Here is a 12,548-nt window from a genome sequence, read left to right as displayed (position 1 = left end):
GTGTATACTTTAAAACAAATGCTTATAAACATAAATGCACAACGGAGAGAGTAATGACAAAAATGTGAAAATGGACTTCAGATATATTTCTTTTTTGCAAAACAATAACATAATGTGTTGATGCGAAGCATAGTAGTTAAATTATTGTATCTGTTTTGGACACAGACTATCTACGATGTGGTGGACAAGACACAGCATTGTAAAAGTCACAACTACAGCCAATAATTCTATGCCCCCATTCAAGCAAATCAAGAGAAATTTGCCACAAATAGCAACGAAAGCTATGTATGGAGCACTGAAGAAGGACAGAACACATATTATGTCTATTAAATGTCGGATAGACCTGTTGAGTAAGTTCTTAAGCCCATCCTCCTTTATTGTTGTTGATATGGGAAAAATGATATAATTGAAAACGTTCATTTGGAATGCTTGAAACGTTTTCTCAAAGTGAAAACATGTACTCAGAACCAAATTGTTTATACGGAAAGGGACGTCACATATTATCACTTCAATTAAAAATAGAATTATTTCTTATCATTGTAAACTAGTTTCAAACAACGATAAGGTGTCCATCGTAACTTGCAGGATAGCACCTCACTATAACACGTCAAATAACCACGAAAATTAATTAGGTATAAATGGCATATGAAATATTTATCAAATATTTCCCTACTTAAGAATGGTGACTATCCCAAAGGGTTAGTTGCAGCGGTAAAATAACGACTCTCAGATCAATTAAAGCAAATATGGCATTTGGAAATTGAAAACACCTTATGCTTATCGTTTTGTGTTATTGGAAATATAAAGACATTATAGTATTTATTGATAAGAACTTATAATATAATAAATTTCTCTAGTTTGATACTTATAATTTCCCACGACACGACAGTTAAGTGGGGGTTGAATGTTGTAACGGAACTAGTGAGTAATAGTCTTACTGTGCAATACATATACATAAGTAGATTTTGGAGTCGATACTTATAATTTTTCACGAATCGATAGTTTAGGTGGAAATTACGGTATTAATGGTAATCGTGGATACTATTTATACGAAATTTCATAAAAATACATGTGTTTTTATATCAGTTGATATTGATATTATGCGGCAATATTTTACCTTTTAACTCACTTGTTGCTAAATAATTCAGTATTGACCAATAATCAATTATTTCATGTAATATTTTACCCTTTAATCTTTTGTGTTTTCACTCATTATACCTGTATACCAATACATATGTTTACACTTATTTACGTACAATTGCAAATATCTGTTTATACTATGAAAAGTATACTGGTACATGTAGTAATGTAATCTTCATTCTCCATTATATTAAAAACTTTATAATTCGATGACAATTTCTTCAGTGCAGTTTGACCTTTTAATTTTTTTTGCTTTTGGGTTTTCTTGTGCGACGAAATCATTCGTAAACTATTTCCTTATTACATATACTCATAAGATAAATATTTGCATAAATTATAAATAAAAGTCAAATTTGCACTGCTGATTAAAAATATTGTGTTATCTTCATCTATTGTCAAGTTGATACGTTCGTTGTCTTGTAAGGCTATCCTCGATCAATACTCGTAGTTGTATATCTTAATACTGTATTTATTCCTAAAAGTTCTGAAGTTCAACATTTTATTTTTTAGGAAGTTATGAGTGTGAGCTAGGAGTAAACTGGATCTGCAATCGGCATGGAACTAAAATACATACATCGCTGTTTATATCCAAGGTCAATGGAATACCGTGACATCATACAATACTACATTACATAAGTTATAAATGATAAATTTTGTTTTATTAAATTGATATACATTTGCAGTTGTATTCACATGTCACATCTTATACAATGTCTTTGTATATTGATACAATGCGCACCTATTGTGTTTTAATAATGTCTTCAATATTGCAGTATGTATTTACATACATAATGCACCAAAGCTATACATGACTACATTAACCTATGTTTATGAACTAAATGAATGAATGTCTATAGCAAAATAACATGATATAGATATATGTTATTACAATAATTACAATAAACAGGAAATAAAATTATTGTTAAAATAATTATTTCAATATTTAAAAAGAGAATTTTGAAGTTATTCACATGCACATACTTTATATCAAAATTAAAGCATACTAAGGTTTGTCGAGATGTTTATACATGATTATGAGATCCCCCCCCCCCAGTTTTTGATGGGGTCGTGTTGCTTAGTCTATATAGGTTTACTTCTTGTGTCTTGTGTACTATTATTTGTAAGGTATTCTTTTTCGTTTTAGCCATGTCGTTGTCAGTTTATTTTCGATCTATGTGTTTGAATGTGTCTTTGGTATCTTTCGTCTCTCTTTTATAAAAAGAGTTAATCGAAGGAAAACATATCCCAATTGTTTTGCAAAGAATAGATAAATTCAGTTTTGTACCAGTCAAGTTAGGACAAAACGTAAATTGAACGTCTCTTTATGTCAATATTCATAACTCTTCATTGATATATGAACATGTTAGTAAGATAGCTCTATCAAACTTACAGTTTATTACACCACTTCCTAAAAGTGATACCACAATTTCAACTCAATTGTAACTTTAGATCATACAACACATTTTCGGTATTCACATCATCGCTTGGCCATTCGATCATTATGACATCTTTCCATATAAGACTAAATTCAATAGGAACGTCCTCTTTTGATGTGCCGTCTTTCATTATGACAATAATGTGTTTCTGTTTTCTTTGTTCAAACATTTCATATTTAGCTATTTCAATTTCGAATTTTCCCCATTTTCTTTTGATAAATTTTGGTGTAATTATAAAAATTATAAATTTACTATTTCGCATGCTGTTGATGACAGTATCTGCTCGGTCTTCCCCTACCGGAAAATCACGATCTTTCACACAAACACTCAATTTCCATTCTTGTTCAAGTATCGGTATTAATGAACCTTTAAGCCATTCGCAGCTATCAGATGCATATGCAACAAAGATGTCATACCTGAATTCAACATCGTCCGATTCAATTGAATAGTTCATTTTTAGTTTTCGATAGAAAAAATATGCCATTCTCCATCTGAACTGATAAAGTATAGCTGATAAACAAATGATGACAAAGGACGAAACGATGCAAATGACACCTATACGTAACCAAGCGATTGCATCGCAATCTGAAAATGTATCATGGAATTGTTCCATAACATTAGTAATATTTGTTCTTGTTCCATTAGGAAATCGGCAATGATAATGCCCGTCTCTGTCCAATAAAACCTTGGTTTGTGTTAACCACCTCAAAAAGTGTCGATTTTCACAACTACAAGCAAATTCATTCCCTGCGAATAGTAATGACAAATTATGGTTTTTCCTTACATCGTCAGCCCACTGTGTAACTTTTTTGTCTAAGGTTAGTAACTTGTTAAATCTCAAATCTACTTTTTTGAGATTATATAATGATTTCAATATCTTCGGAAATCTTCGGAATGAGTTATAAGATAAATCAATGTGTTCTAAATTGGTCATGACACGAAATGTTTTCGGAAGGGCCCAGATATGATTATGAGAAATATAAATACTAATTGTTCGATTTCTTAAATATTTAAAGACATTTTTTCGTTTTCTAAATGTTAGGTCTAATTTAGCATCACGTACGAGGAGAGTTTTTACTTCTCCCATTAATTCAGTAACTCCTTTATCAACATATAATCTAGAATCTATTCCTGAAAAATCTAGATGTTCTATAACGTTACCTTCAGGCATGAAAATATCAGGAAATTCTTTGAAGGAAACATACGATAAATCTAACATTTTCAGTGCAAGTGTATTTCTAATTATCACGCTGAACAGTTTGGACGCCGCCATTACATGACTGAATCGCAACTGTTCCAGTTTAGGTGGAAGATACAACGTTACATTGGTTACGGTTCTATCTGTATATAACATGTGATTGTTTGAGATCACTGAATTTGACGGGAGTATAAAGTTCATATCTGTAAACTTAACCGGGACGTATGAATAATCGAATAGTCGAAGATTAATCATAGTTCTTAATAATTTTTGAACCTCGATGTATTGGAGAGGATATTCCAACCATAAACTATTTGCTGATACTATAATATTCACAAAGCACTCTGGGTGATCAAAAACAAATAATGAGTTGGGTTTTGCATCTACAATTCCATTGTATGACAGGATAAGAGATTTCACACAGATAGTTCTAAGAAACTGCATCATTTCACTTGTTATAACAACTTTAAATGGATTATTTGGACTGCTTCTATCATTCCGACTTACACGATGAAAATTTATCATATCCATTTTCTTATTACGGAATGGCAACAAAAGCTTCAGGGCGTGCTTCAGGCTAAAATATGAGTTTGATAAATCCAGACTTGTCACATTTGAAAAAGGATCTAAAATTCCAGCGTCAATAGATTCTCTCATTTCATACAGTTCACATCGACTGAGATTCAGCACAGTGGCGTTGGAATTTCGAAAATTACTAAAGGTTTTTCGAGTTAAATTGTAAGCTAGACAATAATCAAATGTAAGATTCTGCAAATGTATCAATTTGAGAAATCCGATGCCAAAATCTGAGCTTCCACATAAATCTATTGACAGAATGTTTAGATTAACCATCCAGCTGAAGGCTTTGTCGGAGTATTTACAAGTTTGTTCTTGCTTAGACGGAGGTGTACGTCTCAGGTTTCGATTCAGATAAAGTTCTTGTATGTTCTTTAGCGGACGGAAAACATTGTTCGGATATTTTGTATGATCTAATAGATTTCCTGTTAGAGAAAGCACCTTTAATTCGCATAAGCCAATAAATGCATCACTGTCTAAGATACTTATTTTGTTGTGTGCTAAGTGTAAAACTACTAGCTTACCATATCGTTTAAATGCCTTTGGTTCTATCTTTGTAATGTTATTGTCTGATAATTCGAGTTTAGTTATATAATCCGGCAGATTCTGAGGAACTTCCGACAAACCACGCTTTGAGCAGTTTGCAAATAAAGCACTTAGTTCACATAAATCTGCACATACAAGTTTGCTAATTATGCAAAATGTCACAAGCAGAAGAATTGTGTAATCCATACTGATCACCTTTTTTATATTTATTACACAAACTGTACGTTACTCCGACCATGTATATATATACTTTTAAGAATATTGCTGTCTTTTTAATTCAATACACTAACAATAGATTATTCAAGGACGTGGAATTGACTGCTATTGTTCTATTTATTATCAATTTAGACTATTGTGGTTTTAACATTTAATCATGACAACTATTAATCTGCACACCATCTATCGAGACGTCTAAAATATTACTTAAAACTAAATTTTGTCTGATTAATTTTATTTGTTTGAAGTAATATCGTGTCGACAAGCGTTTGTGCGATTCTATTTAAAAAATGATAAAAATTAAAAATAAACTCTTATTACATTGTTTTGTCCGTAGCTAAATTTTAATGAGAATACACTTTGTTTACGCGGATATAAGTTTAAGCTGTACAGTTGAATTGTAGGTTTTTGAAATAAGTTTACTATCTAAAGCTTGCACTTACTATAACCCACGCTCCATACACGATATTTAGCTCCAACAATTTAAAAACAACTAATTTCAATTTTAACCAAACTTTTCAAATGATTACAAGATTAGCATATTCTATAGAATACTAGTAATCATTTGAAAAGTTTGGTTAAAATTGAAATTAGTTAAATTGTTGGAGCTAAATATCGTGTATGGAGCGTGGGTTATAGTAAGTGCAAGCTTTAGTTAAGTGCATCTCATATATCCCCGTGAACTTGAAATTACAAATATTACTGAAACTAGAACCTTGATGTTTTCCTCGTTATTCACACAGATTTACGATTTCAAACGAAAATCTAATAAATCTTCATTTTTTGATATTAGATAGTGAGCATGAAGTTTGGTAATCACAATACGCTACCCTGATGCACGCAACCACTATATGTACTTCAGTAAAAGGGTCGTGCTCTTTTCACAAAAACTGCCACAACAAAGTTGTAAGGACAAACGATTCCAATCCTTACTACATTAGTTTTACGGTGACCAGCGTTGTGATTTCGTGCGATTGTAAACCTTCACTTATGTATATATTCGCATAATGGGTGATGTGTTAATAAAACGATGGTTTCAATTGTACGTACTGGATACATTTTAGTACTTTATAACTGGTTTAATCCAAATTTCCTCAAGTTTAAATCAGTCAGACATATCATAATCCATTTACTATGTTATAGGATATGTTCTCTTAATATTTTGATTCAACGTTGCAGTTGTTTTTAATATATGTAGGTGAATGTTATACTTTTATCTACATGATCCCTAATGTTATTACATAAACAAATATATTTGTCTTATATCCTAGACGACAAAACATTGCTTTCATTGTTATATCTTTTGGTTTTAATGTATATTTCGTCATGACAAAAAAAATCATCATGAAAAGGTTTTGTGATTTTGGAATTATTTTTTTTTTGTATTCCATCTGACGAAATCGGTAATAAGACAATAACAGTCAAACCCAAGGAGTAAACAAGGACTCACAAAACCAAGGGACATTTACACCAACAGTTATAAATAAGAAATAAGAAACAACACAAACTCCACTAAAAACCGGGAGGGAAATAAGGTGCACCGTAAGGGTAAGCATTTCCTGCACCGTATACGGCACCCGTCGATTTATTTCTTTGTTCAGTTCGGTAATGATGGAAGGTTATTATGACTGAGGAAGAATATCAGATATGATTTCTGGCACACTTACATTAAAATGTAAAATACATTTGTTGTTCATATACGAACTGAACTGTAGATGTGTCTTTCTTATCTCAACTGCTTTCATGGATGACAATACAATGTACGTAAATAACAAAATATCTGAAAACTTAAAAAGAATAACTAATTATCTAAAGTATATAAAAAGACAATGCGTTTATAAAATTATGATTTTAATGTAAAAAAAAACCACACAATAATTATGCAATAACAGTAAATAAATATCTGTATAGAAATATATACAATTATAAAAAAATAGTTTGTATCAAATAACATTTCAGTAAAATGAGTATAGATTTTGCAAAAAGAGTTTTTAGTGAGATCTACAAGCATCGGTGCAGTATATGCGCGGTGGACATTTGTTCTGGTTGCATTGAGATACACAATATTGATCGGCATATCTATAACGACTTTTGAACAGTGGGGTTGCCTGGCATGTTCCAACGTTTTGTCCTGAAATGGGTAAAAACCCCACTGGGCGTACTTGGTGAACACCAGTATTCGAAAACTGACTTGTCCCAGACGATGAAATAGCTATATCTGCACAACCATAAAACTGTTCTTGTGGTCCGCAGCCAATACAACAGTTATGGTTGTTATCACAGTTGTATGAATTTCCTGCAAGAAGAAAATAAATATTTGTTAAAGTATGGAAAACAATTTTCATATCCTAACACATTATAGTATGCCAAATAATTGTAATTGGTAGCAAAACGTAACTTATTAGTTCTGGGTGTTACCTTAAGGATTCTACATATTTCTAATAGTATTGTTGCATACTTAAAAATAATAATTAATACCAACAGTCCGAATTTGCAGAAACAAAATATAATAATACAAAGGCAAACATTAGCTCGTCAGAGATTAATATGCACCAACTGTATATCATTAAGACAAAGATATTTGTGTTTCAGACAAGGTTATATATAAATATAAGGTTATTAAAAGGCAACTAAACGCTTTAATTGAGTCGTTAAAATGAGTACCAATAGCATTTTATATCGATTAACGTTGTTCTTCTTATATATTTAAGAGATAGATAAATACTCAAATTTGTCAAAACCTGTAAATGCAGGCCTGTTTTTTTTTTTTTTGCGTTAATGGATGTGTGATCTTAGTCAAAATATTGTTAAAAATTGAAAGGACATATATTCCCAATTTTGATCTTTATATAGTGATTTTACCCATTATGCTGTTACATAATAGATACACTATCTGTATTAACGAAACTCTTAACCTCACGGTATGTGTACATTTTAGAAATGAATTTTGTGGCATCATGCTATAACTTCTTGCACATCTACCATCGTCAAACATTTCAATACTTAATAGCAGCAATTTTTTATGAAAAATTAAGAGATATATCAAATTAAAAAGTTAATGTTTATGTATCAGACAACTGTTCACAAATTCAGTCAAATTATCTTACCAGTATTCCATTTCCACTGTAATACACATTGCGTACAGGTTAAACCTTGAGGTAGAATAAGATCCACTGTATATGTTCCGATTGCTCCTGGTTCATAAAATTTGGACTGTCCATTTGATTGCTTTAGCACGTTTCTATCTAGACAAGCTTGAGTGGCTGTCTGACGTGGATTGTCAACCGGACAAAGACGGAACTCAAAATATCCACGATGAGTAGCAGTGATCTGAACTTTAACTTGAATATTTTGTCCTGTCTTATATTGACTAACAATGTTGCCTGTTGCATATTTTCCTCCAGCCTCGTTGTCATGAGCCTCGTTCCAAGGGTCACCACATACTCCACATTGTCCTCCATTTAGTGTCCATTGTTTCTGAAAGAAAGAAATACACGTATATTTAATGCTTGGTATATGGACAAGGCTGATAAACATTCAACAGGAGCTATTATAATACCAGTTTATTAACGATGCACATTTTCCTTATTATAAGTATGAAGGGAATATTTTTCTCATATCTACTTTGTTACAATAAAACTTTATTAATTCTTCGTTTAAATTGTGGTTAATTTCTAGTTTAAAAAATAAGATATCTATAACAACTTACATAAAACCCTCCACAAGACATCTGGTTATCGTTGTAATTCTTAGGTGTGTTGTATCCATACCGCCACATTGTGGATCTTCCAGGAGGGGAGATAAGCCTACCGTGCCCGTAAACGGCAGCAATTAATGTAGCTAATGTAAAAATCTGACACAACATATTCTTTTCCTGTAAAGTACAAGTGATAAAATAAAATGAAATGCTTACAAATTCATTATAGAAGTAAATATATTAAGTTTTGGTTGTTTTCAACAAGAAGTAAGCAACATAAGAAAAATATATAATATGTAAAGCACTAGTTCCATGGCTGCCTTTGGGCTCAAAGCAATTTTGTCGAACCATCATTACAACATCTGTAGCCACAAACCTTATTGGTGGAACTCGGAACAAAATTATTGTTCAAAGGAGGCTGGAGCTAATTATGTGGAGCAAAATGATAAACTAATACCCTAGTCCCACTAGGCCACGATCGCACTACGATCTGTGAAAAAAATGCAAATTTTGATGATCGTGGTACGATCGTGTAGGTCGCAGTAAGGTCGTACCACGGTCGTGGTGAGGTCTTCAAGATCGTGAAGAGCGTGGCCAACTTTGAACATGTTCAAAACAATCGTGGTGCGGTCGTGGCGAAATTAGGTCGTAGTAGAAGCGTTGTGAGAGCGCACTAAGATCGTAGGAAGATCGCAAAGGTCGCTGTACAATCGTAGCGAGAGCGTAGCGAAAGCGTGATTCTATTCGGAGAGATTGCGCTACGATCTCACAGCGACGTTATCACGACCTTACGACGACCATCACGTTCTCACCGCGACCCAACTACGCTTCCACTACGACTTTACCACGCTGTTCACGACCATAGTACGATTCTAGCACGCCCTTGCCGTCCTTATCACGCTCTTCTCACGACCTTACTACGTTCACACTACGACCATTGTTTTTATTGTCATTTTCCCATAAAATATATAAAAAAAACTCCCTAGATTTTGTTTGTCTGAATGTATTTATCCATTTGCTCTAACGGCTCAACCATGCTTCTCGTTTTTATATAGAATAGACCGTTTGTTTTTCCCGTTTAAATGGTTTAAAATTAGTATTTTTTGAGCCCTTTATAGCGTGCTGTTCGGTGTGAGCCAAGGCTCCGCATTGAAGGCCGTACCTTAGCCTATAATGGTTTACTTTTATAGATGTTTACGTTGATGGAGAGTTGTCTCATTGGCACTCATACCACATTTTTCTACATATATTGACACATCTGTGTCATCTCTGCTATCGTTCTCTAAAATATCGTCATTTGAGCTTTATGGACCAGCAATAGGTTGTAATTTAGGTTTGATTGGTCGTTCCGACATCTCTTGATGACAAGTATTATACTACTTATGTGTATAGTATCAGTTTAATTGAAGTCTGGAGCTGGCATGTCAGTTAACTGCTAGTAGTCTGTTGTTATTTATGTATTATTGTCATTTTGTTTATTTTCTTTAGTCACATCTTCTGACATCAGACTCGGACTTCTCTTGAACTGAATTTTAATGTGCGTATTGTTCTGCGTTTACTTTTCTTCATTGGCTAGAGGTATAGGGGGGAGGGTTGAGATCTCTCAAACATGTTTAACCCCACTATTTTTGCGCCTGTCAGGAGCCTCTGGCCTTTGTTAGTCTTGTACTATTTTTTATTTTAGTTTTTTGTGTACTATTTGGAGTTTAGTATGGCGTTCATACTTTGCTCCCTCTGCCTCTACATCAACCCCTACCACCACGCCCACGTGTTCTAGTAGATTTTGGTGGCATGAATGTATTGTTTTTGAGAAATCTCCGTTTTAATCAGAAATAGAAGGAATGGAACTATATTAATATGAAACACGATATTGACGGTATTGCTGAGAACGGAGTAAGATCGCGGTTTGAACGTAGTATAATCGTGGTAAGAACGTGCTATAATCGCAGTAATATCGTGTTGCAATCGGATAACTCGTGGTATGGTCGTAGTAAGAACGTGAAGAGCGTAGAAAGATCTTTATAAGCGTAGTGAGGTCGCAGAATAAGCGCGGTGAGAACGTGGTTTAATCGTAGCGGGATCGTTGTAGACGCGTAATTAGGACGTAGTAGCATCGTGAAAGCAACGAAAATTAACATTTTCATGCCGCTCATACCGCGACCTCACCACGATCTAAATTTATTTTAGATCGCGGTGAGCGTGGTGCGATCGTGGTCTAGTGGGACTGGGGCTTTAAGATGCTGCATCACCATACTGAATTAAAACCCTGACCCAATGCTAGCCCTAATTACACCAATTATGAAAGAAGATCGTGTGTGTCATACAATAATGGGACAGCGACCGAACATCACTAAAACCTGAAGACATCAAGACTTCAATAGACGGCCGTTCAGATTAGACATATGTCAAAATTGCAACATATCGAGCTCTACATCAATACTGGGAAAGATATCAGCTTATTTTGAAGATAAAGAATGAGTGAAAATTGCAGCTATACAAAGCGTACTTAACCTGTATATAAAATATTATTAATAATGTGTTGTTCACATAAATATTTTTGTCAACTAAGTTGCACAAATAAATTTGATTAATTCGTGGATGCCAGTTTCTTTATTTCATCGTTGTGCGAAAAAAAGCGTACATATAAAAACATTTAAAAAAAAAATGATTTACATTATATAATTTTTGATCTTGTAGTATGACAATACATGTTATATTGTAATATATAAAGCTAAGAGGCAAATCAACTTATTATTTCTTACCTAGTTCTCCACGTGCTTTTGTTTGTATACAATGTTACATGTGCTTCCATATTTATAGGAAAAGTGACGGATATAGCAGTGAATACACGCGGATTAATAAGTTTACTATAAGATAACACATTCTGTAATCTCTTCGCAACATACGTATTTAAAATGTAAAACTGCGTTGAGTATTGATAAGTGACCTATACATCTGTTAATCCCACAATGGTGTAAAAGGGTAGTCCCTGTCGTTGACCAGCAGGTGTATGACGTTTGTTCGCCTTCATGTCATTGTATTATGACTGGGAAAATACGCAAAAGGCTTTGAACACAAAAAGAAAACTAACGTGGTTCATATAACTTCCATTGTTTTTATTGTTTGTTTTAATATTTACATTATTTTATCTTTATCAATTTCAAATAAATATTTCGATTTGCTGATTTATTTTCGACCATTCAATTTCTTATCTTAACATTTAAATTGTAAATAAGATTTACAAATATGGTCATAACATTAAATGATATAAGTGGAAGAAGAATTGTAAAACAAGGTTCATTGAGTGATAACGGACTGATAAAAGGCTATTAAAATGTATACTCATTCAACTTCCTAACGCAAAATTGATCAGATGCGAGTTTAAGCTTTTTGATTTCAATAGGTCATTGTAATACTTCGTATAATTATGTATTTTTAAAATTTGTTTTTCGAGAATACCCTATAAATGACTTTCTAGAAAACATAATGTAGTGTTGTCCATACGGTAACTGCCTCTGAACAACTGTCATATTCCGGACTTGGTATAGCCATTTATTACGTAGAAACCTGGTTTTATAGCTAGATAAACCTCTCACTTGTATGACAGTCGCATCAAATTCCTTTATATTGACAACGATACGTTAACAAAACAAACAGACATAATAGGTGAAGATATAAAAAAAAAATAGGGTACAGCAGTTTATCTTTAAATTTTCAGTTGATATAACAGGTCTAGGTT

At 33.0% G+C, this 12,548-nt stretch overlaps 2 protein-coding genes across 2 annotated transcripts; both read right to left on the bottom strand.

Annotated features, from left to right (window-relative positions):
• Positions 1-1,786: 1,786 nt before the first annotated feature.
• Positions 1,787-5,232, bottom strand: LOC143081569 (toll-like receptor 2 type-2). The gene has a single exon (XM_076257369.1). It carries the CDS (start codon positions 5,080-5,082, stop codon positions 2,569-2,571), a length of 2,514 nt encoding a protein of 837 aa, XP_076113484.1. The 5' UTR covers positions 5,083-5,232; the 3' UTR covers positions 1,787-2,568.
• A 1,714-nt stretch (positions 5,233-6,946) lies between these two features.
• Positions 6,947-11,709, bottom strand: LOC143082583 (uncharacterized). The gene is made up of 4 exons (XM_076258322.1): positions 11,572-11,709; positions 8,822-8,986; positions 8,220-8,589; positions 6,947-7,408 (listed from the first exon to the last, which is right to left on the bottom strand). Exons 2-4 carry the CDS (start codon positions 8,975-8,977, stop codon positions 7,104-7,106), a joined length of 831 nt encoding a protein of 276 aa, XP_076114437.1. The 5' UTR covers positions 8,978-8,986; positions 11,572-11,709; the 3' UTR covers positions 6,947-7,103.
• Positions 11,710-12,548: the final 839 nt, after the last annotated feature.

This window comes from Mytilus galloprovincialis, chromosome 7 (genome assembly GCF_965363235.1).
Source record: "Mytilus galloprovincialis chromosome 7, xbMytGall1.hap1.1, whole genome shotgun sequence".
Classification (NCBI taxonomy): Eukaryota; Metazoa; Mollusca; class Bivalvia; order Mytilida; family Mytilidae; genus Mytilus; species Mytilus galloprovincialis.
The sequence above is the reverse complement of the archived record's forward strand: the minus strand, read 5'-3'. Positions and strand labels throughout refer to the sequence as shown.